The sequence below is a fragment of the Haliaeetus leucocephalus genome, unplaced genomic scaffold (assembly GCF_000737465.1).
Source record: "Haliaeetus leucocephalus isolate CR32 unplaced genomic scaffold, Haliaeetus_leucocephalus-4.0 Scaffold840, whole genome shotgun sequence".
Classification (NCBI taxonomy): domain Eukaryota; kingdom Metazoa; phylum Chordata; class Aves; order Accipitriformes; family Accipitridae; genus Haliaeetus; species Haliaeetus leucocephalus.
In genome coordinates, this window is record NW_010973276.1 from 4,167,885 (window position 1) to 4,190,049 (window position 22,165).

The window sequence follows — 22,165 nt, forward strand, 5'->3', positions numbered from 1 at the left end:
GGATGCAGCTATGCCTTTTCCACTTCCTTTAAGTGTCCAGAAGCCTGTGCTGAAAGAGGAAGAAGGCATGGTGCACCTTCTGAAAGACAGTATAAAATAAAGTTTGAAATTCTTGACTGGCCCTGGAATTCATGCAGTTGTTCCTGTGTTACAGTGTCTTCACCATCACTTCTTGGTCATGACATAACTATAAGCATTTTCCACATCATAGGTCTGGCGTGACAAAACCCTTAATTGTTTGCATTTCCTTTTATAAAGTGGTTTCATCTTGAAATGTGCTAATCTACTTACTTTGTCATTAAAAAATCAATTGCATTGGAAAATGCTGGTAAGGATATTCTAAATAAACACCAATTACCTGTGGAATGCAATATAGTCACTTGCTTATTTGGATTCAGTTCAGCAATAGTGTTGTCCTATGGGAAAATGTATGATTAACACCAATTTTGGATGGCTGGTAGTTGAAAGGTGATGCTGAAGATGGAAGAAAATGCTCAGTCATTTTGTTTGAGAAGAAAATTCAGAGAGTCTATCTTATATGCATGGAATACCTGTTCTTTAATTGAGGTCTTTTGTGTTATTCTTTCTCAGGGATGGTTCAGAAAAGCAAGACATCCCCTCTGCAATCTACAGGCAATGAAAGTGTGTCAGGTCACTTATCAACTCTCTCTAGTGAGTCTGAATTGAGTAAACTGGAGCAAAGATTTACAACTGACAGTATGGAACACACATCGCAGGTAAGTCTGTTGTATTTCGCTCTGTTCTTTTGTGGATATGAAGATGCTGGCTTTCTGATGCAAACATTTCAGTAAAACTGGTAGGCAAATTAAGGAGGTACAGTGCAGAGCAAGTACTCAGAGCAGAACAGAACATTTTACAAGAACAGGAATTTCCATTCAAAACCAATGGCCTGTGGTGTCTGCCATAGCCTCTGACATTGACAAGATATTGCAAAGTTAATTTACTTGGCAAAATGCTGAGTTTTGGTGAGAAAATGCAGCAGTAAGTTACTGAGGTACTGCATTAGCTATTCCCAGAGTTGCTTGTAAAAGAAAAGTTGCAGTTAGAATAATTACTAAAGACACCATGGGAGAAGCATGTAAGGAACAGCGAATGAAGGCTTTTGTACCTCAAGTCTTTTACATAATTAGATGGTCGGGATGAAGTCTGGAATTTCTAACTATACTTGGTTTATGACTCAGATGCAGGTGGAAGGGGAGTAGATGCTTGCACATTCTCAGAAAAGTACAAGGCAAGGGGGCAGGCATTTAAGTGCTCTCTGGTTTCTTATGTTTCAAGCACTAATGCTTTTAGTCCTGTTGGTCTGGAAATCAACATTGTTTCCAAAGCTGATGATTTTTACTGTTAGCTGAGTGATTTTTTTAACATTTGATTTATGTTAGTAGTTTACTTGGACAGCAATGTGAAGATAATGGAGTTAAACTAATGATTCTGTCCTATTGCTCACAGTAGGCAAATGTTTTCTTGCTGTTAAGAAACATGGCAGCAAACGGTAATAGTTGTACTTCCTTCTTATTTTCTGTTTCAGCTACAAGAACAGAAAGTTGACAAAGTGTGTTTGTACGTGGCTCTTGATGAAATTCCTGAAGAATTTGTGACAGATTTTACTGTGTATTTTCTGAGAGATACCAAAGGTATGTGCCCTGAATAACTACAGGCTCAGCGTTTTCAGTCTTTGCATTAAACAGTACTCCACATTGAGAAAAGGTGATAGTGACTGGGATTCAGGATGGTGCATATCCAGCTTAATTAGCTGGGTGGGAATACTCTCAGAGTAGAACTGGGAATCAGGAATGGTTTTCATAGGAAATTTATGGAAAGTTACATATCTTCCGTATTTTACCAGCAAGAATGAAGCTTTCATGCTGCACTCTGAGGAACTAAGAAGATTTAGTTACTACAACTGCTAGAACTGTGTAACGTGTTTTGAGGATGAGGAGCTGTATGTGAAAGTTAGACCGTAAGGTGGTGATGAGCACAACTGGGCTATCAGACTTCCTGACCTGACTCAAATTCTGATACACAGCAGCAGCATGTTTCATTCTGATAGTTTATACTTTTATCATAAAACCAATGACAAGATGACACTTAAGTATTTTACTGCCCTGTCTGAAAAAGTATCTGCACTATTAAAACCAGCACTAGTTTTGAAAGTGACTTGCATCAAACCTAGTTTGTTACAAACACAGTTTGTTTTATTGGAGTTTTAACTTATTAGGGAAAGGACTTTATGCTTTCTGTGTCAGATAATTAGATTTATGCTAATTGTTTGTATACTGTTTAGAAAGAGTTACTGAACCTAACGACCTGACTGAAGCTATTGAGGTTCTTCCTAAAGTGATAAAGTTTGGTATACTGACTGGTGATACTCTTTTGATGCTAAAGAATGCCATCTCACAGGTAAATGTGTTAACAGCTTTTATATATGGAGTCTTGAGTGTTTCTATGAGTGATTTGCCTATTTAGTATTCCGCTGAACATATGGACTATGCATAAGAAATACTAATATTTAATAAGTGACCTTCATATGCCAAAAAGAAGTTTTTGTTAATCCTTATTTAATATTTTGTTTCCCAAATTCTTGTAAAGATGTGGAGATGGGCATTATTTCATTGCCTGGCCCTATATGAGAAACATTTAAGAGTGTGACACCAGATACCTTTATTTTTGTGCTGATAGGCTTTTGTAAAAGCATACTGGAGCTATTCCCCTGCAGAACTTGAGGCAGAGAGAATGATGCTAAAGAGGTAACATGGAAGGAGATGCACTTAAATTAAATTTTAGAACAACATATCCAATGCTTAAGTGAATTGCTAGTAAGCTGACTTTTATTGTAGTCTTTTTTAATATGAACCATCTAATCTATGGTACCTGTTTGAATTACAGGTGTTTTCACCAGCTCTCTCCCATAGTCAGCAGCAGACTGAGGAAACTTCCCTTCATCCAGATAGTGAAAACACAGAGTCTGAAAAAAGGAATTTACCTGAGACTGAGCTTGCAGAAAAGAAAGAACAGCCTGTGGAATACTGTAATATTCAGATGAGGAATAAGAGTCAAATGAACAGGCAAAAATTCTTAAGTGTTACTCAGCAGACTATACAACAAACTGAAGGTGAGTTTTCTGCCTATGTCAGCACTGTGTTGGTTAGAGTACATGACAGTAGAAAGAGGTTCACCTAGGAATGGCTTTATACAGAACAGCAAATACATACAGTTTCTGGGGAAGCTCCAGACCTGATTCAAGTTTCTCTTTGCTGATAATAGTAGTACTTTTACTGCCCTGTAGCATAGCAGGCAGTGTGGGGAAAGGGATGAAATCAGTGATAGTCTTTCAAGCAGTCTGGAGTAATAATAGGAGAGAGGGTAAACATGCCTCATTGCTTACCAATGTTCAGGGGACTCAGACCATAGCAGGGTGTGGAAAGTAGTAGACCGAACGAGACTTTCACGTGTTGTTTAGCATTGCTGCTCTGACAGGGGCTACTGGCATGCCATTAAGAAGAGCGTAATGACCTACAATAAGCAGATTGATAATTTTCTTCAGCAAAGCTCTAATCCTAATTCTTAATAGAGATTGGGTTAAGGCTTGAAAGCTGAGAGCTTTTGTTTCTAGGAATATATCTTTCTTTACACTGTGTTAACTGTCAAGCAACTAGATGTATTTTGCCGTATTCTCAAATAGGCAGAGCCGGTGGTATGTTACTTATCCTCAAGTAGCTAACAAGATGGAAGGCATAAGCCATTTCAGTGATGTTACGTTACCAGTGCTGATGGAACAAGACAGTTAATTCTATGTGCCTTTTCTGCCAATAGGAGATACTAAACTGGAGATGCCAACTATAAATCTAGATGGAGAAGTGACTGTTCTTGCCACAGTTCCAGAAGTGGTTGAAGCTCTGGAAAGTTGTGCAATGACCTGGCAGAAATTAATATCCACAGCTCTAGAGGAACAACTGAAAAAGGTTCCACAGGTAATGTTGCCTATAACACCACACTTTTATTCCCAGAGACATTACTTCATTTCCCCACAAGAATCTCTTTGAGTGGTTTGAGCTCATTTTTAATACATCTTCATGTCTGATTGTTGGAAAGCCATTTCGTAATTGATGTAAAGTAGAACAAAAGTAGTGAGGAACTGTGTGACTCTGGGAAATAGAATATAAATAGAATATAAAGTAACTCACTGCAGATCCTACCCTCACAGGATAACTGTGGAAAACTAAGGCATTTTTGTTATCTGCACTCTTCTAAAGAGCCATGAAATCTTAAAAGCTTCAGTGGTTTTCTTTTTTAAAGGGATAACTATATTTTTGCTTGAAAGAAGTCATGTCAAACAAAAAAAATCCAATTGTAAGGTTCTGATTCTGTAAACACTTGCACATATGACTAATACCATTAAACATACTGAGGGATTTCATGTCTACAAAGTTACTTGTGCATAAGTGTTTGCAAGCACAGACTCTCCAGCTCCAGTTCAGGGATATACTCCCATGAGCAGTTCCCTTCAGCATGTGTAAAACTTTTGATTTCAAGGATGATCATCTGTCTGGGTTTTTTGCATGGTTGAATTGTATCAGGTTTTTCTCACCATACAGCATATTGAAAAGAAGGAACAAATATAGTCCTGGTTATAGGTTTTCACTTTTGCATAATGGTAATTTTATTCCACATTACTTGTAGGGTAATGGTCCACTTGCAGAAGTTGACCTCTGGCGTGAAAGAAATAGTACTTTAAGTGCTCTTACTGAACAGATAAAGCTTCCAGAAGTGCAAAAAGTCTTGGAAATATTACAGGAAGCTGAATCTGAGCATAGTGGAGATTTACAGATAGTCTTAAGTGACCTCAGAAAACATCATGCGGAAGCTCTAGATAATGTCAAGTTTCTTTCAACTCTCGAACGCCATTTAAAGGTATGTATCTTTAAGAAAACTTTGTGAAGTTTTAACTGTGGTTACCTAAGTTTCTCTGTTGATATAATAATGTCTTGTTTAATTTTTACTTTTTATCAGCAGTAAAGATGTACTCTAGCTTTTTTATATTTAATAAAAAAAAGTCTTGCCTATTTTGTTTGAGTTACAGTTGTTCTAATATTTGAAAGCAGAAGCCCAGAGCTGTGAACAGCTTGGTTTGTAAATCATAGCCTTGGGAGAGTTTGATAGCATAGCTGAATTGGGGAAAACCAAGATTTCTCTGCTTCATTTTTGAGGTAGCTTCTATCACTGATTACAGCTAATGTCTCAAATTTTAAGTTTTATTGAAGAGCATCCAAACATCCAAATAAATTGTTGAGCCAAACCCAGTCTTGGGACATCTTTTACAGAAAAGAGAATATTAAGGAGACAGAACCTAAAAAGCATTTGGAGCAATAGTTGTAGATTTGCGCATCCTTAACTGTGCGTGTTACTTAGGCACCAGGTTGTTTCCTTGACTGGGTAATTTTTTTTAATAATGTCACAGACTTTCTTAACTTCAGGTATCTATAGAATAAATATTGGTTTATTGAATATGAATTTGTGTATTTTCGTGACATCCTATTCACAATATTTATAATACATTTAATAGAATTTAACATACGGCACCGGGTTTAATGTTGTCTTGGATACAATTCCTTCACTGATGAATGCCCTGAGAATGGTATGGCTTATCTCGCGGCATTACAACAAGGATGAAAGCATGGTACCCCTTATGGAACGAATTGCCTGGGAAATTTCAACAAGAGTGTACAAAGTTGTGGATTTACACACACTGTTTAAGTAAGTGCTGGATTCCTGTTTAACTAGGCTGTATTTATTAAAAGCTTTGCTTGTTTTACGTGAAGTGCAGTAGATAACACTTTCATCAAATTGGTTTCAGCATTTTTCACTATCTGAAGTTGTATTAGGTCAATTAAAAGTCAATTTATTTTGTAATTTTCATAAATTACTGAATAAGCCCTGAAGAAATAGGTGCTTGTCCTCTTTTGTGTGTAAAGGACATGAATCAATAAACCCAACAGAATTATAGTGGTAAAAAAGTGGCATAAATATCATCAAAATCAGTCCTGAAATAATATCTTCTTTCAAAATCAGTCACATTGAAAATTAAGACCTCACAGTTACAAGTTTTGCCTAGATCTTATATAATTAGAAACTGCTAAACCAGAGAATATTAATCCAGTTGAGATATAATTTTCTATCTATAGTCTATCTATAGTATATTAACTGTTTTGATTTGATTAATAGAGATGATAGAGCTGCTGCAAAAAAGAAAATAGCAGAAGCCAAAAGCACTCTTGAAGAATGGAAGAAATGTTACTTTGCTGTTCGTGCCCAAATTGAAGCATCAGGAAGAGAGCAACACTGGGAATTTGACCGAAAACGTTTATTTGAAAAAACAGATTATATGACTTCAGTCTGTCAAGATCTGTATGATATTTTGCAGGTAGTAATATAGACAATAAATAAAGGGATTGTGTGATCAGTGTTCTATTCTGTAGAGGAGATTGTTTTGTATTGTGGTTGTTGAAATGTTAACAGCCTTTAGTTTTGTGAGTGATTTTGTGTTTTAAGACCTGAGCAGTGCATTTGATTCCAACAAAGCTGCACTTAACGCTTGAGACGAAATAACTCTTCTCAGGGTACTGGTTGAGGAAAGATATTACTGTGTACACTGCTGTTACCAACATACAGACTTGTAACAACTGTTTCACAGATTTGCAGTTTTCATGGGTTGCTAGCTTAATGATATAATTTTAGATAAAATAACCATTAAAGTATACTATAATATAAAATTTCACTATATATAAATCAGTATATCAATTGCAGGATAACATATGAAAGGAGAGATGCTATGTTTAGGCTAATTTAAGTCAGGGTATTAGTGGTCTATCAATGGTCAGATGCTATAGACTGTGTATGTAAAAACTGCTTATGTGGAAAGTGGAATAAAAAAGTGTAATAACTGAGTATTATCTGTTTTAACAACTGAAGTGTTGGGCCTGTAGAGTGGGGGGGGGTTTCCATAAAGCTACTTAGTGTCTTGTATAGAAGTACACAAAATGTAAATCACAGCACAAATCGATCATTCTCTGACCTGTTTTTATTTTTTAAAGGAAATAATATCACAAAGATGTGTTAAATGGCAGGGAAAAAAACATTAAAAATAAAGCTTTCTGGTATGTTTTTCTGAATTACACAGGTTATTGAAGAGTTTTACAATATATTTGGTCCTGAACTGAAAGTTGTCACAGGGAATCCAAAGCGTGTTGATGATCTACTGAGAAGAGTAAATGGACTAATTAGTCCTATGGAAGAACTGACTTTTGACCCTTTTAGCATCAAAAGTGCATATGACTGGAAATTAATGATGGAAGAATTTAGAGAAGAAGTTTCAGTAAGTACCATACACTGTGATTCCCCCCCGCCCTGCCCCATTACTTACTATATACAAATTCCTTCTAGAATATTAACATTTTCATTTAAAGAAAATAGGTTTCTTAATTTAAAGAAAATTTTTTTCATTTAAAGAAAATAAGAGAAAAGAATATATGAATAAATATGTAAATGAAAATGTAAGGAATTTGATAAATTTTTTAAGTCAGTATTCTGTTTCCAAATTGTTTTTGTTTATAGTTTCATTTTATCTTTAAACTGGTGAAGCACACTTTTTGTTCATTGGCAGAATCGCTACAGCATGAACAGAGGCTACACATGACCTCCCTGTACTCGTGTGCTGACATGTCTCACTCATGTCCTACAAAGAAGTAAAACTTCCTTTTGTGGATTCATTCAGTGCTTCACCCCTCAGCTAAGAATACCCACAAAGTACAAATTGTTACAGTGTTTTTTGTGATTTATATACCTGCCTAGCAGACACATTAACTAACATTAATTTCCTGCAGCTCACTGGAAAGCCATCAGTTTGTTAGTAATTTATAAGACAAAAAATAGTAAAAATATTCTTGACCACTATTATGAAAAAGTATTTTTATTTTGCCTTCCTTTTTTGGTTTTGCAAGATGAATCTCTAAGTGATAGGATTTCTTGGCATTATTCCTTTGTTTAGGTTATTGAAGAAGAGACCAAAAACTTTATTGATGAATCTTTTAAGACCCTTCGATCAGCAGAAGCTGCATTTGACATGCTGTTAAACTTCAAACACATCCGCTCTCGTGAAACCATTAATAAGCAGATGATGATGAAGTTCAATGATATTTTGGACCAATACTGTAAAGAGGTATCTAATTTAAGGATTTCTTACATAGTACATGAAGCTCTTTACCTAGTGAAAATCATAAATCTGTGTATATGTCTAAATACCTGTGTAGTGTCATTTACTGTCTGAAAGACTGAAAAGTTTTACAAAATAAACATAATTGCCCTCACTTTTTTGGAGCCCATTGGAGAAATACTATGGTTAATTTGCTGAAATGGATGTGCATATCTGTGTATGTGTGGCACTGCATGGGAACTGAAAGATGTTTGCATGTACTGTGAATGCAACAAGGCTTGTGGCTATTCCTTTACCTTGTGAACAGCAGTTCAACAGTAGTCCTTAGAAGTCCTTACTGAGAAAATACATCTTTCACACCCTACAGCTTTCTTGTGAAGGATGAGTTTATGGTATGACCAAAAGGTGTCAGAGATCAACCATGAAGGCAGAAATCATTTCTGACGTGTTGAAGCCTGTCTGTTGGAAAGCTTTTCATGTCATAGCATTTTTCTTGATATTTCAAAGAACGTTGAGTTTAACGATAAAAGGTAATCTTACAGAAAATACTGCCACAATAGCAGTTCCACAAGATATAGAAAGGGAGACGTTCTCTGTAGTGCAATTAATACAAACAAGAGATGCATGAAAAAAAAAGAAGAATTGTTTTTATCCTGCTGCTGGAATTAGCTTCAGAGCTTGTGCTGTGTACCAGGTTAGATACTGACCATGGACAAGCAAGAGGAGAAATGATTCTTTGTAATATTTTTTTTTTCTAGGTCAAAAATGTTAAGCAAATCTTTGTTCAGAACCTCAAGGATCCACCTTTGTACAAGAATCATCCTCCAGTGGCTGGAGCAATATACTGGTCCCGATCTCTTTTCTATCGGATCAAGCACACTATTATTCGATTTCAAGAAGTAGAGGAGTTGCTTGCTGGTGAACGTGGAAAGGAAGTATGTTGGTTCTTTTGATATTTAATGAACGAAGAAATACTTTCTTCATACCCTTCTTCTAAAGATGTGAAAGTGCTCTTATGCAAGGTGAAGTTCCAACAATGTCTTTGCACACAGCAAGACATGTTCGACGTGAAAAGCTGAGTGGGACTTTCCCACTGTTTCCCAGAGAGACAGTGACAGAATCAATGATGGGATTCAAAAGCCTGAATTCTCCATTGCCTGCATTAATTACAAGGCATTACTTGTCCTTTCATCTAATAAATATTAGAAACCATATTAAAACATTTTAGTTGAACATTTCTTATGGTCTTTAAAATGAGTTATACAGAATTTTCCTTTCTAGGTGAAACAAATATATCTTCAAGTGGCCAAGAGGATGAAAGAATACGAAGATCAAAAATATAATCAGTGGAGAGATGGGACAGAACAGATACTCCCACTGTTGCTGAAAAATACTTTGCTGACTGTCATCACTGGTGGGGCTGCAACCCATGTTAATCCAGAGACTTTTGAGCAGGTGAGATATAGGAAGATAGTATACCAGACTTCTCTGTGGGGAAGAACTGAAACCTATCTAATGGTCAGTGAGATTTTTCTAAGAATAATATTTTAAACACAGTTTTTGAAAGTAAAATTTCAAAAGTTCTGAGCTTAGAATTGTTTGTGGTCCTTTAAAAGACATAGTTACTGAATGACCTGGCAAATGGATGAATGTTGTTTCTCTATGTGTTCTGTGCTGTAATTGTTAATTTTTGGGTTTTCATGCCACACCTTTGGGACGTTACAACAAAACTTGGGACTGAAGTTAGGTAGAGGTAGGCTCCCAGCAGAGATCATGCTGAATCCTGTTCTAGCTAAACTTTTGTCTGATTATGAACTTCCACTGGGATTTCTGTTGTAACTGTGCAGCAGTATGTAAACAGAGGTGATTTGGTTTGTTACTTGTAATCAGCTTTCACTGAAGTAGTTGTGTATAATTTCTGAAACTAGAATGCTGAGGTTGCTATCAAATTTTAAAGGCATTTCGGCAAGCTTTGAATGTCAGCCATTCTGACTTTTACCTACGGCCTTATCAAATGTCTCCAGGAGCTAACCTTTTCCTTGCATTGTAACGGTTTGGTGTTCCCCTCCTTTCTGCTGCTCTTTCTTGTGTTGTAGAGCTCTGTAACAGAGGAGCCTGTCACCACAAAGAAAAATGTTCGCTTCATAGTGAATTTTTCTCCCATACTCCAAGAGATTATCATTGAAACAAAGTACATGGAACAACTAGGGTTTCCAGTCCCAGAAATAGCAAGATATGTGGCATTACAGGAAGAAAAATATCTTAGGTAAGGCTGTAACAGAGTATCTGCTCGCATGCAGACTTATGGCAGTGTTTCAAGTGATTTCACTCCAAACCAGAATGGGCCCTGAGTCATCAAATTTTGGAAATATGAGAAGTCTTAGTGATTTTTTTTTTTAAGGGTAAAATTACTAATGGCCAAGTTGCACTAATAAGCTTTTCTCTGGCACTGTCTGCATCCTTTACCTTGTAGGACTATGTTATACAAATTAACATCTCATCAAAATCTGAGGAAAAACCAGGAAAGTAATTTGTTTTGCAATGAATTTAGTGCCATTTAGATTTCAGCTCACATTTAAACTCACTGCTGCTTTCTTCTTGTACAGCCTTGGATAAGTCACTTTTGCCTAAATTACCACAGACCTTCAGCACACAGGTATGCCGATAAGAGCCCTAACTGGATTTTAAAGTTCACCTGTTGAGTTCACCTATGTGCTTCAGACTGAGGCTGTCTTAAAAACTTTTCCTGAGTTGAGGCAGGAGAGGTTTGTCTAGCTACTACTGGAGCCATATGAAATTAAAGCAAATTTTGCTTTATATGGAAGTCTGAACGGAGTGATGGAAGTGATCTGCTCTTTGATCTGAGTTCCGAGCTGTATTTCCAGAAAATCATGATTTTTATGTTTTATTGTTGTGTTTCTTACACTGCTTAGATATACAAATAGATTGAAAAACATGCTGGATCACTATCACAAATTAATGGGAACACTGAATGAAGCAGAAACCAAACTTCTTGATGACCATATTCAAGAACTGTGGAGGGTATTCAAATCAGGGCACAGAAGACTCAATTGGAACTCCTTAGGTAATGGAGATGCTATTTTAAAATGGCCTTAGATACCAATTTTCAGTTAAAAAAAATCTCTTCAATTCTGCAATCTATTTTTTATGTCATATGACAGCAATGTATCCCTAAGTGGTACATCCTATTGCCACGGTCAGGGTCAGAATAGTAAGTTAGACAAACTCAGATCCAGCAGGGTATTTCATATGTTTTTATTATATTTAAAACACTGAGTGGAAATGGGTAGAGACCCTTAAATAACAGCTGTAAGGGAGCTAGATGAACGATTAGGTGAGAAATGATCTATCTTTCTGCAGAGCATCAGTTCATTCTCAGAGATAAAACACATCTGGTTGTGGCAATTTTGATGCATTGGTGAAATATTTGTTAAAAGAAAAAAACCACAAATGGTTGTGATTTATTTCAAGGTATTGGTGACTTTATTGTCCGATGTATGCGAGCCATCAGAAAGTTTGAATCACTTGTCCATCAGATTCATAATCATTCTGAAGACATAAGCAACAAACTTCTGTTCATAGAATCAACAAATCTCTTTAAGTTTCCACTTTCAAAAAATGGTGATGAGCTTCCTGGTAAGTCTTTATATTTTCATCTCCAAGGTCTGTGGTGTTTTATTTTGCTCTGTCTGCTAATTTGCATTTTTAGTTGCTAGGATCAACCCTTTTAATCGTTACCAAAACTAGTTACAGCAGTATTTCATGGTATAACAAAGGAAGCACAAGCAGAGCTTCAGTACCCTAAAGCTGATGTTGTCAATGAGAGAAACATAAAGATGAGTGTACAGGTAGATCATTTGACTTGTGTCTACCTTGCTTTTGATCACTTTTCCCCTAGCTTTCCTTTGATTTCCTTATCCTTCTTGTATGCAGTAGTGTAGTCTTAGAGCTGCAATCTGCATGGAGTGTCAGCTCCTTCTGGGCTGTCTGAACTGAACTGGTTGCCTCAGATGATAATTGCAGTGATGTGATTGTCTCCCAGGTGCCCCTGTCACTTGAGTGACTGGGTGATGGATCAAGTTTTTTGCAATGCTTTGTAAGTCTTAAAAAGATTACTTTTACATCTAATGGTTGCTATTAAATAATTGAATCCATATAAAATAATAGGGCTGAAATATTAATAAATTAAGCATTAATAAGTAAAGATATTTTTATCAATATAAAAGATCAATTTCGTGTTCACAAATAAAGCCCAGCTAATTATTCAAGTCTGTTAGGTCTTTTGCAGTTAATAAAGCTATTTTTTGTATCTTTTACAGAAGCGAAAGAATTTTTTGAGTATGTTAAGTGTGAAAGAGCAAAAGATGTGGCACACATGGTTAGAAAGTATTCTGCAATTCCACAATTGCTAATAAAAGTGGAAGGACGAGTTGCCAACACAAACACTGGCAAATCTCCAAAATTAACTTCCTATTATGCATACTGGGAAAATAGAATTTATCAGGTGTTGACACAGTTAATTGTGAAGTAAGTCAACTGTTTGCTTTAATGGATTTTCAGTCTTTCATCTTCAGGTTTTTCTCGATCTGTTCATCAATATGTATACTGATATTCTGTTTGAAAACCTCAGTGATGTGCAGTTTGAGACAAATTTGTATTTGTACTGTTTTTTTCGTGTGAAGAATGGAGAACTGATAACAAGGTACAGGAGAAACCCAAATTCTGAGAAAATGGATATTGGCATGTTGTTGGCAGAAGAGAGAAATAAGATACATTTTCTGCAGTGTGTGTAGTTGCATATCCCTGGTTTATTTTTTAAATCAAGGTTTGGTTTTACTAAAAAATACAATTTTGAGAACTTGATGTCTGGGTGCCAGATGCATCCCTGTAATGCAGGAGACACCAGTACAAGAACAAAGGTTTGCTGGTTTTTACTTTACATGTTCTGCAGTAGCTGGGGCCAAGGAGTTTCCTGTAGCAAGATATTATAAGGGCTTATAGTATAAGCTAGATATTATTACAATAGAGCATTGCAGGCTTATAAAAGCTTCCCAGCCATCTCTTCTTCTCATTATCCATGTCTTTGTAGTCTGGGCCACGCGCAGCTGACTTCATTGTGCTTTCCTGACTGGACTCTTGCAGTGGAGTTGACCATAGTCTCAGGGTCCTTTTGCACCAGGGTATCCCCATTCATTCCTTCCAATAGCTTCTTTTGGCTAGTCAAGCTTTTGCATTAAATCAGTATTAGTGGGACAATTTTACTTTGATACACATCAGTGTTTCAAACTGAAATCAGTGGTAACTGACTTCAGACAGATCTGCTTAAATATCTAAGCACAATTGCAGTCTCTGTTGGGCATTTCCATGGGGGGCAGCACCTGATTATTACTACCTTTAACATGATTTTTTCCTTTCCCAGGAATTTGCAGGCTTTTAATGCAGCTGTTCTTGCAAATGTGCCACTGTTCCAAACAGAAGCTATTTTATCTGTTCCTGAGATAATCTTGCAACCTAATGCAAGTGAGATTGACAAGATGACTGTACAATGTATCCGAGACTGTGCTGAGGTCACTAAGGTGATTTTTTTAATAAAGATTTACTTGTTGCCAGAGTTTGCTTGTGATTATAATGAATTAATCTTGCTTTACACTTGGGCAAACATAAATGTCAAAGGGAAGATTCATATTGCTTTATCTTGAAATCAAAATATCCAGTACATTGTTCTAATTTTACAGACTGTCCTAATTTTACAAACTGATGACAAAGGAAAAAAATCACCATAAAGCTTCATGCAAAATTTACTCAGGCAAAATTATTTGTTAGTTTTCAGCAGTTTTGTCAGTGTAAGGACATGATTTGGTTCTATAAATCAACATACATCAGAAGGATATACTCTTCAGATTGCACTGCAGATGTTGCTTTCTGATGTATGAATAAACTGGTGGAATAAGGAATGTGAGTAGCCTTCTCTATATTACAGCTCTCCTCAAAAGCTGCAGAAAAAACATTCAGAAAATGTTGGGAGAAGGACATCTAGGACACATCTAGGGCAGCAGGTTTACAGCAGACAAAATATCTAGCTTGTTGGCAAAGATGTAGCAATATTTCCCTGCACAAGTATGTTCACCTTGAACTGCTTTCCAGAAAAGAAGCCAAATATTGTGGCAGTGTGCCTGCCCTGTGCTGATGGAGAAATGATTCCAGATGTCGCCTGAAATGAATAAATTTAGATTAAGTGTGCTTCCTATGCTCAGATTTGCTGTTCTGCTCCACTGCTGCATCCAGCCTGTTTGATCTAATACCTATTTATCTGTGTCATGCTACATTGCTGCTCAGCAGAGATTTTAAAAGCTAGTAATGCACGGAAAGGTTTTGTTAGGATTAAATTAACTCTTCTCTCAAATTTATGGGAAAATGTAATCTCTTTTCTTGCTGTCAGCAAAACAATTGATTTGAGAAATCATTCACACCACTTCCTTCATAGTCTAAATAATGGTGAATTTCTTCACAGAAAGGGTTGTCAAGCATTGGAACAGGCTGCCCAGGGAAGTGGTTGAATCGCCATCCCTGGAGGTATTTAAAAGACATGTAGATGAGGCACTTACGGACATGGTTTAGTGGTGGTCTTGGCAGTGTTAGGTTTATGGTTGGACTCAATGACCTTAAAGGTCTTTTCCAGCCTACATGATTCTATGATTCTATGAATAATTTGACTAAAATGACTCTCTACAAAGTAACTGTTTTTCAACCCTGTCTTGAAAACTCTAGCATTTTGTACGATGGATGCATGGTACATGTCTTGAATGCCCTCCTCAGCATGTTGATGAAGACGAAGTTATCACTTTCAGCTTTTACAGTGATGTCTCCCAGAACCCTCTGATAATTGAACAGGCTGTTCTCATCACTCAGAATGTCCACAAACTCATGGCTTCTCTCAGTAAGTATTCGAACCAATGGAAGAGGTACCACCTGCTGTGGAAATTAGACAAAGGCGCAGTCATGGAGAGGTTAGGTGCAGAAAAGCCTGCTTGTGTCACCTTTGATGAAGAGTTGCAGTTCTATATGAAGGTAGCTCAAGAAGTGACTCAACAGCCCTTGATTAAAGATGAGCAATTTATCAGGCTTCAGCTGGCTCCTTTAGCCTACATGGTGCAGGAGAATGCTAAAGGCTGGGTGATTTCACTTGGAAAGTTGCTTAATGAGTCTGCAAGAGAGGAACTCTTCAGTCTTCAGGAGGAGATTCAGGTAGGTATTTTCAGTTTGTGTTATCTTTTCACATAAACTGAAAATGAATCTGCGTGTTATTTACTTGTGTTTTGTGTTTGACCCATCATTATAATTCTGCCTAATTGCTTTGTCAGTGTTGCTTCTAGAAATTATTTTTACTTTTTACAGAGATTATCACAGAGTCTTAAGAGACCTCCTGATTCCCTGGAAGATCTCAAAATTGTCCTTGGCACAATTGCAGAGATCAAAGGCATGTCCTTCAAGGTGGAACTGAAATACTTGGACATCTGGGAGAGATACCGAACTCTTGCAATGTACAATATTCCAGTAAGTGCATGTCTCATAAAACATTTCAGATTTGAGCTAGGGGCACAAATGCCTCACATGTGAATGAATAAATGTTCTCCTTTTAAGACATTTTACAGAATCACAGTATTGTTGAGGTTAGAAGGGATATCTGGAGATTGTCTAGCCTAGTCCAAATCCCCTTCTCAAAACAGTATCTCCACTTTAAAATGGATATGTTGCATGTGTTTAAATCTGATTCAGATCACTTCAATGCTGGTTTTGTGTTTTGCAAATTTATAATGTAAGCACGTATTCCCCTCTTTCTTGTGACTAATTATTTCTTGTGAGAGATGTTACTTGTTTTGATTTAGGTAGCTAAAGAAGAGCAAGAGATGGCTGACAAGATTAGGGAAAAGTGGGAGACTCTCTTCTTTGAAGCATCAGAAGTTGATTGCAACCTTGGAGGCATAAAAAGAACATTCACAAAGGTAATATTTGTAATTAATATTGAAAAAAATTAGAAATTGAAAGGAAAACAATTTAAACACTGTTCTCTTTAGATTACACAGCAACAAATTGGGGACTACAGCAAAGAGATAGAAGATTTCTTCCATAAATTCATGACCGAGGGGCCTGGTGCTGTTGGGGAAAATCTTGATAAAGGTAAATAGATTAATGTGTGTAAAGTGATGTCTTAAAAATATTAGTCTTTGGACAATTCTTCACATTTTATGTAAAACAAGAAAATTGTGCTTTCGTTATTAACATACAAACTGATCAACCAGGAATGTGACATTTTTAGTACTATAACGTCTACAGTCTATATGCAAATGCTGTCTTATTTATTCCCCGTAATCCCTGGGATTGTTTAGAAAATTCCTCTCCTTTCCCAGGATTGGAACTCATGGCCATTTTTGAAAAAGAAGTGGACAAACTGGAAAAAAATCGTCAGGAACTGGGCAGTGTTGAGAAACTTTTTGACTTGCCAGTTACAGTGTACCCTGACTTAATGAAAGCACAGAATGATATGAAAAATCTAAAGCAGATCTATGAAATTTATGAATTACAAAGAGTAAGTATTGCACTGTGTATACACAGACACACACGTATTCGTGTACATAGGTACAGAAAAGGTGGGGGAGAGAAGAAGAGGCTGCATTGTCCACTAGTTACTATCAAGTCTGTTCTAAGCCTTTGCATGAAATAAGCTGTGACCTGTAATTGACTACCGCCATGAAATGATTTTAATGGTATTAGGACAGGACTAACAATGCCTCCATAGTGGACCAAACACATACTCTTATCAGATAGGAGCAGACCTCCCACCCCCCTAATAATTATTGGGTGGCATTTTGCTGAACAAGTTTCCTGATAATTTCAGTGGAATTACTTTTGGATATAATATGTGTACAGGTGACAATGGGTATCTCAGGCTTTAAGTGATCTTAACTATTTTTTAATAAGTTTTATTTTTCCAAAATTAAAATGCCCTGTAAAGTATGCTCTTAAGGATGCTTTTCCTGTTCTCCATATTTCCTTTTGATTATTTCTTATACAACTGGTTGTGTTCAGCTATGATATGTCTTGGACATGACCCTGTCTCTTCCTCTGTTTGTAAAATGTTAATACAATTACATCTGCATCCTGACTGTGGTCTCTAGGTCTTACTGTAGTGGAAAGGTTTTTTCTTTTGGTCAGAACTAACAGGAAATATGATTTTTTTCCTCCTGATGACCTTGTTCCCAGGCAGCTAAAAAGGAATGGTCTCAGACACTCTGGATAAACCTCAATGTCCAGCTTCTTCAGGAAGGAATCGAAGGATATCTTAAAGCCCTTCGAAAGCTGCCCAGACAAGTACGCAATATGCCAGTAGCTTTTCACTTGGAAACAGAAATGAAGGCATTTCGAGACTCCATTCCTTTGTTGCTTGATTTGAAAAATGAAGCTTTAAGAGAAAGGTTTGCTTTGATTTATTTAAATCCACTTCCTATATGTAGGAAGATTTTGTTTGTTTTGTTAGAACTTTCAATTTCAGTTACTGGGGTCGTGCCATGTCCTGCAGCTTGAAACTTCACTTTCTACTTAATGAACTTGTGTAATAGTATGCAAGGTGACTATGATGACTAGGATACTTTATGTATTCAAAATACTAGTTCTTGTTTAAATAGTAGAGAAACATGGTTTCATTATTATATATTAAATTACAGTTGTTTTCATTTTTACTGTATCATGGTGGTTGGTAGAATTGTTGATGTGTCAATTTAAAACAGGCATTGGCAAGACCTTATGGAGAGAACAGGAACAAGTTTTGAAATGACAACAGAAACATTCACTTTGGAGAATATGTTTGCTATGGAACTTCACAGACACTCAGATGTTATCAGTGAAATAGTTGGAACTGCTGTTAAGGAACTTAGCATTGAGAAGGTAATGTAAAAAAATCATAATAAAACTAAAAAGACATAGATGACAACAGTCTGTGTTTTATTTGTGATTTTTATACTGGCGTGACAGCAGGTTTGGCCCTCTTCAGGGAGCTGCCATGATGTAACTGATGGCAACTAAGATCAATAGTTCTGTTAATAAGCTACCACATGGCACAGAATCCTAGCTCTCTTGGCTTTGGCAGCAATATATTAGATATCTGTTATTACAATAAGCAAGTTTGGCCTAGGAAAAAGGATCTGAAGAAGGATCCATTCTGTTTCCATCATGATATTTTGAAATAGACCATTCTTTATAAACCAGAGTTAGAAAATCTGTGCAAAAATTTTGCTCAATTAGTTGATTTAATTTTTATGCTAAGATTATAGTTCTCTAGTTTTTGAAGATTAAAACATGCACCTTTTTATGCTCACATGCAGGGTGTGAAGGAAATAGCAGAAACATGGGAACACCTGAAATTCACAGTACAAATGTACTTCAAAGGCACTGAGAAGCGAGGCTTTATTCTGGGATCTGTAGATGAAATTTTAGAGATTCTTGATGACAATAATGTCAATCTTCAGAGTGTTTTGAGCAGTCGATTTGTGGGTCCTTTCCTTTCAACTGTTCACCACTGGGAAAAAACTCTGTCATTGATTGGTGAAGTAATTGAGGTAGGCAGGGAAGTGCTGAACTAAATAATTAATGTTTATTATTTATAATCAGGGTTTTCAATTGTATTTTTTTTCTTTGATGGTAACATTTGTGTCTTAGATCTGGATGGTGGTTCAGAGAAAATGGATGTACCTGGAGAGCATCTTTATTGGTGGAGATATCAGATCACAGCTTCCAGAGGAAGCCAAAATATTTGACAGTGTAGACAGGATGTTTAAAAAGGCAAGTAACTGACTTGACTTGTGATCAGCATAATTATTTAGTGCATTTTGCTTCCAGTTTCATAGTTAGCTGTAGTCTTTGTCATTTGTAACACTGAGAATGATATGTTATAATGAATTGAATATGGAATTGGGGAACCCAGGAACTCTGGTGTTTTACTTCACATCTGTCATACACAGAAGACTTCTCCTGATTTAGCTAAGCTGGGCAGAGGTGTGACCCTTGGCTGGCAGTACTGGGCAGGCAGATCCCCATTTCCTTTCATTGGATACATCTTTTACCTTTACCACGATAATAAGAACCTTAAATGTGTTTCTATAGGTTGAGGACCTACATACATGCTAAAAAGGCTTTGCTGATATAATGCCACTGTTCCCATACTGAACACATACTCCCAGTATGAATATGGTTTACTTTTCTTTTTCCCATCTGCAAAATTGAGATAGTACTGTGATTCTGAAATTGTGTTTGTCCTTCACTTGATGTACCACTGTATACAGGAGCAAGGTCAGGTATATGCTTATGCTTGCATGACTTGGGATACAGGCTTGTCTTGCTTACACTTGCTTTTATAGTAGTATCTTGATGGTCTCAGCTTTGAAAGCATACTGTCTTCATGTTTTCATACAGCACTGCAGCAATAGGAAACCATATTTAAAACTCTTTGTCTAGTGCACTTCTGTAAGAACCTATACTGCTTGTGCTGCTTGTGTGCTTTGTCACTAGTTAAATATAATTTGGTATAATCCATTGCTGTTCAGTATTTTCTAAACTTTATTTTCTCCCTGTGTAGATAATGGATGAAACTGTAAAAGAACCAACAATAAAAAAATCCTGTCAAGCCCCAAATCGTCTGTCAGACCTCCATCATATAAATGATGCGCTGGAGAAATGTCAGAAAAGCTTGAATGATTATTTGGATTCCAAACGAAATGCTTTCCCAAGATTTTTCTTTATATCTGATGAGGAGTTGCTTAGTATCCTTGGCAGCAGTAACCCACTTTGTGTCCAGGAACACATGATAAAGGTACAACGTCTGGCTTTCCACAGTGCTTTTGCTTTTAGGTGCTGTAAAAAGTTGAACAGACTATACTGTACATGCTGTTAAGGGTGCGCTAATGTTTATTTCATACAAAGAACATCCTGGCAGCATCTTGAAGAAGCTCTGAATAACCAAATCAAATCTGATTGATAGTCTCTCCTGGCTCTCATACTGGCCAGTAGCAGTTATGGTAGAGGAATGTTGGTAGAGGAACAATCAAGATACACCAGAATGATCAGTCATTAAAGAATCTTCCAGTAGCTCCTGATAGATCTTTATTTTCTAGAAAAGAAAAATCAATGTAATTTGGGCCAGATCATCTGCTTGTTAACTCTGCAGCTGGACGGCTGAGCTATATATCAACATTTGTATTTGATTACTTAGAGTCAGGTTCATTTCTCTTTAGAGTCCATGAAAGTTTTCTTTCAAGATTAAATGGGGGCTAGATACACTTAAATCTCTGAAGCTTTGTTTCTAAAATGCCAGTGAGTTTCTTTGTTGGTGCATTTCAGATGTATGATAACATAGCCTCCTTGAGGTTTCAGGATGGTGATAGTGATGTGAAAATTGCAACAGCCATGATTTCAGCTGAAGGGGAGGTGATGGAGTTCCGGCAGGCTGTAGCTGCAGAAGGCAGAGTGGAGAACTGGATGACAGCAGTGCTAGCAGAAATGAGACGAACGAACAGACTCCTCACTAAGGAAGCTATTTTTCGATACTGTGAAGATAGAAGCAGGTGAAACAATCAGTGTCAAGGATAACACAAATACCTTACACACTATTATGAGCCTGTAGCAATATAGAAAAATAAAGACTTAAATTTTTAATGTTTACACAATTTAGCCTGTATTTCTGTATGTGGAGGGATATGAATACATGCATATGTAGTATTTTAACTGACCAGAAAAAATTGTGTGATCTATCGTATGTAATTTCCTAAGTCTTGAGTTTTTATTTTTACTGTTGTGTGCACAGTATGTTTTTCTCACTATGAATTCCACTTGGCAATCTTTACACATGGAATAGGCAGCTTTTCTATCAGAGTATTTCCTAGGCTTTTGAAATACTACAACATACCTTAACAGAATTCTGTACATGTCTGTAGAGTTTGGCTCATGTTGCAGTTCTTGCAGAAATAGAAGGAAATTCTTTTTTTTTTCTTTTTTTCCTGTCCTGCTCAGTTACTTAGAATAAACAGTAACTCAGACTCCCTCACTATGTGTATTTCCCATAGAGTTGATTGGATGTTACTCTACCAAGGCATGATGGTGCTGGCTGCTAATCAGGTGTGGTGGACTTGGGAGGTAGAGGATGTCTTTCGGAAAGTGAAGAAGGGAGAAAAACAGGCAATGAAACTTTATGCTAAAAAAATGCATAAGCAAATTGATGACCTCGTTACCCGCATTACAATGCCTTTGAGCAAAAATGACAGGAAAAAATACAACACTGTTCTCATTATTGATGTTCATGCCAGAGACATTGTTGATACGTTCGTAAGAGACAGGTAAACACTGCCCCCCAACCTATTGACAAAATACCAAATGCATAAATTTTATTTCCATCCTTTTACCTCATGTGAGCAAGTGTCTCTTGTGTAGCATTCTGCAGGCTCAGGAGTTTGAATGGGAAAGCCAGCTGCGTTTTTACTGGGACCGAGAGCCAGATGAACTGAATGTGCGGCAGTGCACAGGCACATTTTCATATGGTTATGAGTATATGGGTTTGAATGGACGTCTTGTGATCACCCCGCTTACAGATCGTATTTATCTTACACTCACACAGGTATATGTTCAAGGAGATTTTTACTAACAAACCCTTTTAAAATACGCTTCTAGGCAATCACATGATTGTTTTATTGCCACTTTCTGTTATCTTCTAGATGCCAATTCTGAGGCTAGTATATTTGAAACCAGTTGTGATGTCCTTCTAACTTGATTGCATCAAAGAAAATATAGAATGAATTCACAGAAAAAATTTAAGGCTTTTTGTGCCCAAGGGTTCACTTGTGATTTTGCTACTAACCTAATATAAATGTA

The 22,165-nt window shown here is 36.7% G+C and overlaps 1 protein-coding gene across 1 annotated transcript in view; it reads left to right on the forward strand.

Moving 5' to 3' along the window:
• Positions 1 to 22,165, forward strand: part of DNAH10 (dynein, axonemal, heavy chain 10) — a 57,267-nt gene that overhangs the window by 1,637 nt on the left and 33,465 nt on the right. Inside the window, exons 3-32 of the mRNA XM_010582244.1 lie at positions 592 to 737; positions 1,550 to 1,655; positions 2,306 to 2,421; positions 2,986 to 3,133; positions 3,835 to 3,992; positions 4,702 to 4,932; positions 5,585 to 5,775; positions 6,244 to 6,442; positions 7,199 to 7,393; positions 8,066 to 8,236; positions 8,989 to 9,165; positions 9,512 to 9,685; positions 10,327 to 10,496; positions 11,164 to 11,315; positions 11,723 to 11,887; positions 12,571 to 12,778; positions 13,671 to 13,827; positions 15,020 to 15,496; positions 15,647 to 15,805; positions 16,138 to 16,254; positions 16,327 to 16,429; positions 16,660 to 16,838; positions 17,513 to 17,724; positions 18,037 to 18,193; positions 18,631 to 18,864; positions 18,965 to 19,087; positions 19,881 to 20,114; positions 20,642 to 20,865; positions 21,364 to 21,633; positions 21,728 to 21,911. Coding sequence (XP_010580546.1) covers positions 592 to 737; positions 1,550 to 1,655; positions 2,306 to 2,421; positions 2,986 to 3,133; positions 3,835 to 3,992; positions 4,702 to 4,932; positions 5,585 to 5,775; positions 6,244 to 6,442; positions 7,199 to 7,393; positions 8,066 to 8,236; positions 8,989 to 9,165; positions 9,512 to 9,685; positions 10,327 to 10,496; positions 11,164 to 11,315; positions 11,723 to 11,887; positions 12,571 to 12,778; positions 13,671 to 13,827; positions 15,020 to 15,496; positions 15,647 to 15,805; positions 16,138 to 16,254; positions 16,327 to 16,429; positions 16,660 to 16,838; positions 17,513 to 17,724; positions 18,037 to 18,193; positions 18,631 to 18,864; positions 18,965 to 19,087; positions 19,881 to 20,114; positions 20,642 to 20,865; positions 21,364 to 21,633; positions 21,728 to 21,911 — 5,537 coding nt within the window. The remainder of the gene's footprint in view (positions 1 to 591; positions 738 to 1,549; positions 1,656 to 2,305; positions 2,422 to 2,985; positions 3,134 to 3,834; positions 3,993 to 4,701; positions 4,933 to 5,584; positions 5,776 to 6,243; positions 6,443 to 7,198; positions 7,394 to 8,065; positions 8,237 to 8,988; positions 9,166 to 9,511; positions 9,686 to 10,326; positions 10,497 to 11,163; positions 11,316 to 11,722; positions 11,888 to 12,570; positions 12,779 to 13,670; positions 13,828 to 15,019; positions 15,497 to 15,646; positions 15,806 to 16,137; positions 16,255 to 16,326; positions 16,430 to 16,659; positions 16,839 to 17,512; positions 17,725 to 18,036; positions 18,194 to 18,630; positions 18,865 to 18,964; positions 19,088 to 19,880; positions 20,115 to 20,641; positions 20,866 to 21,363; positions 21,634 to 21,727; positions 21,912 to 22,165) is intronic.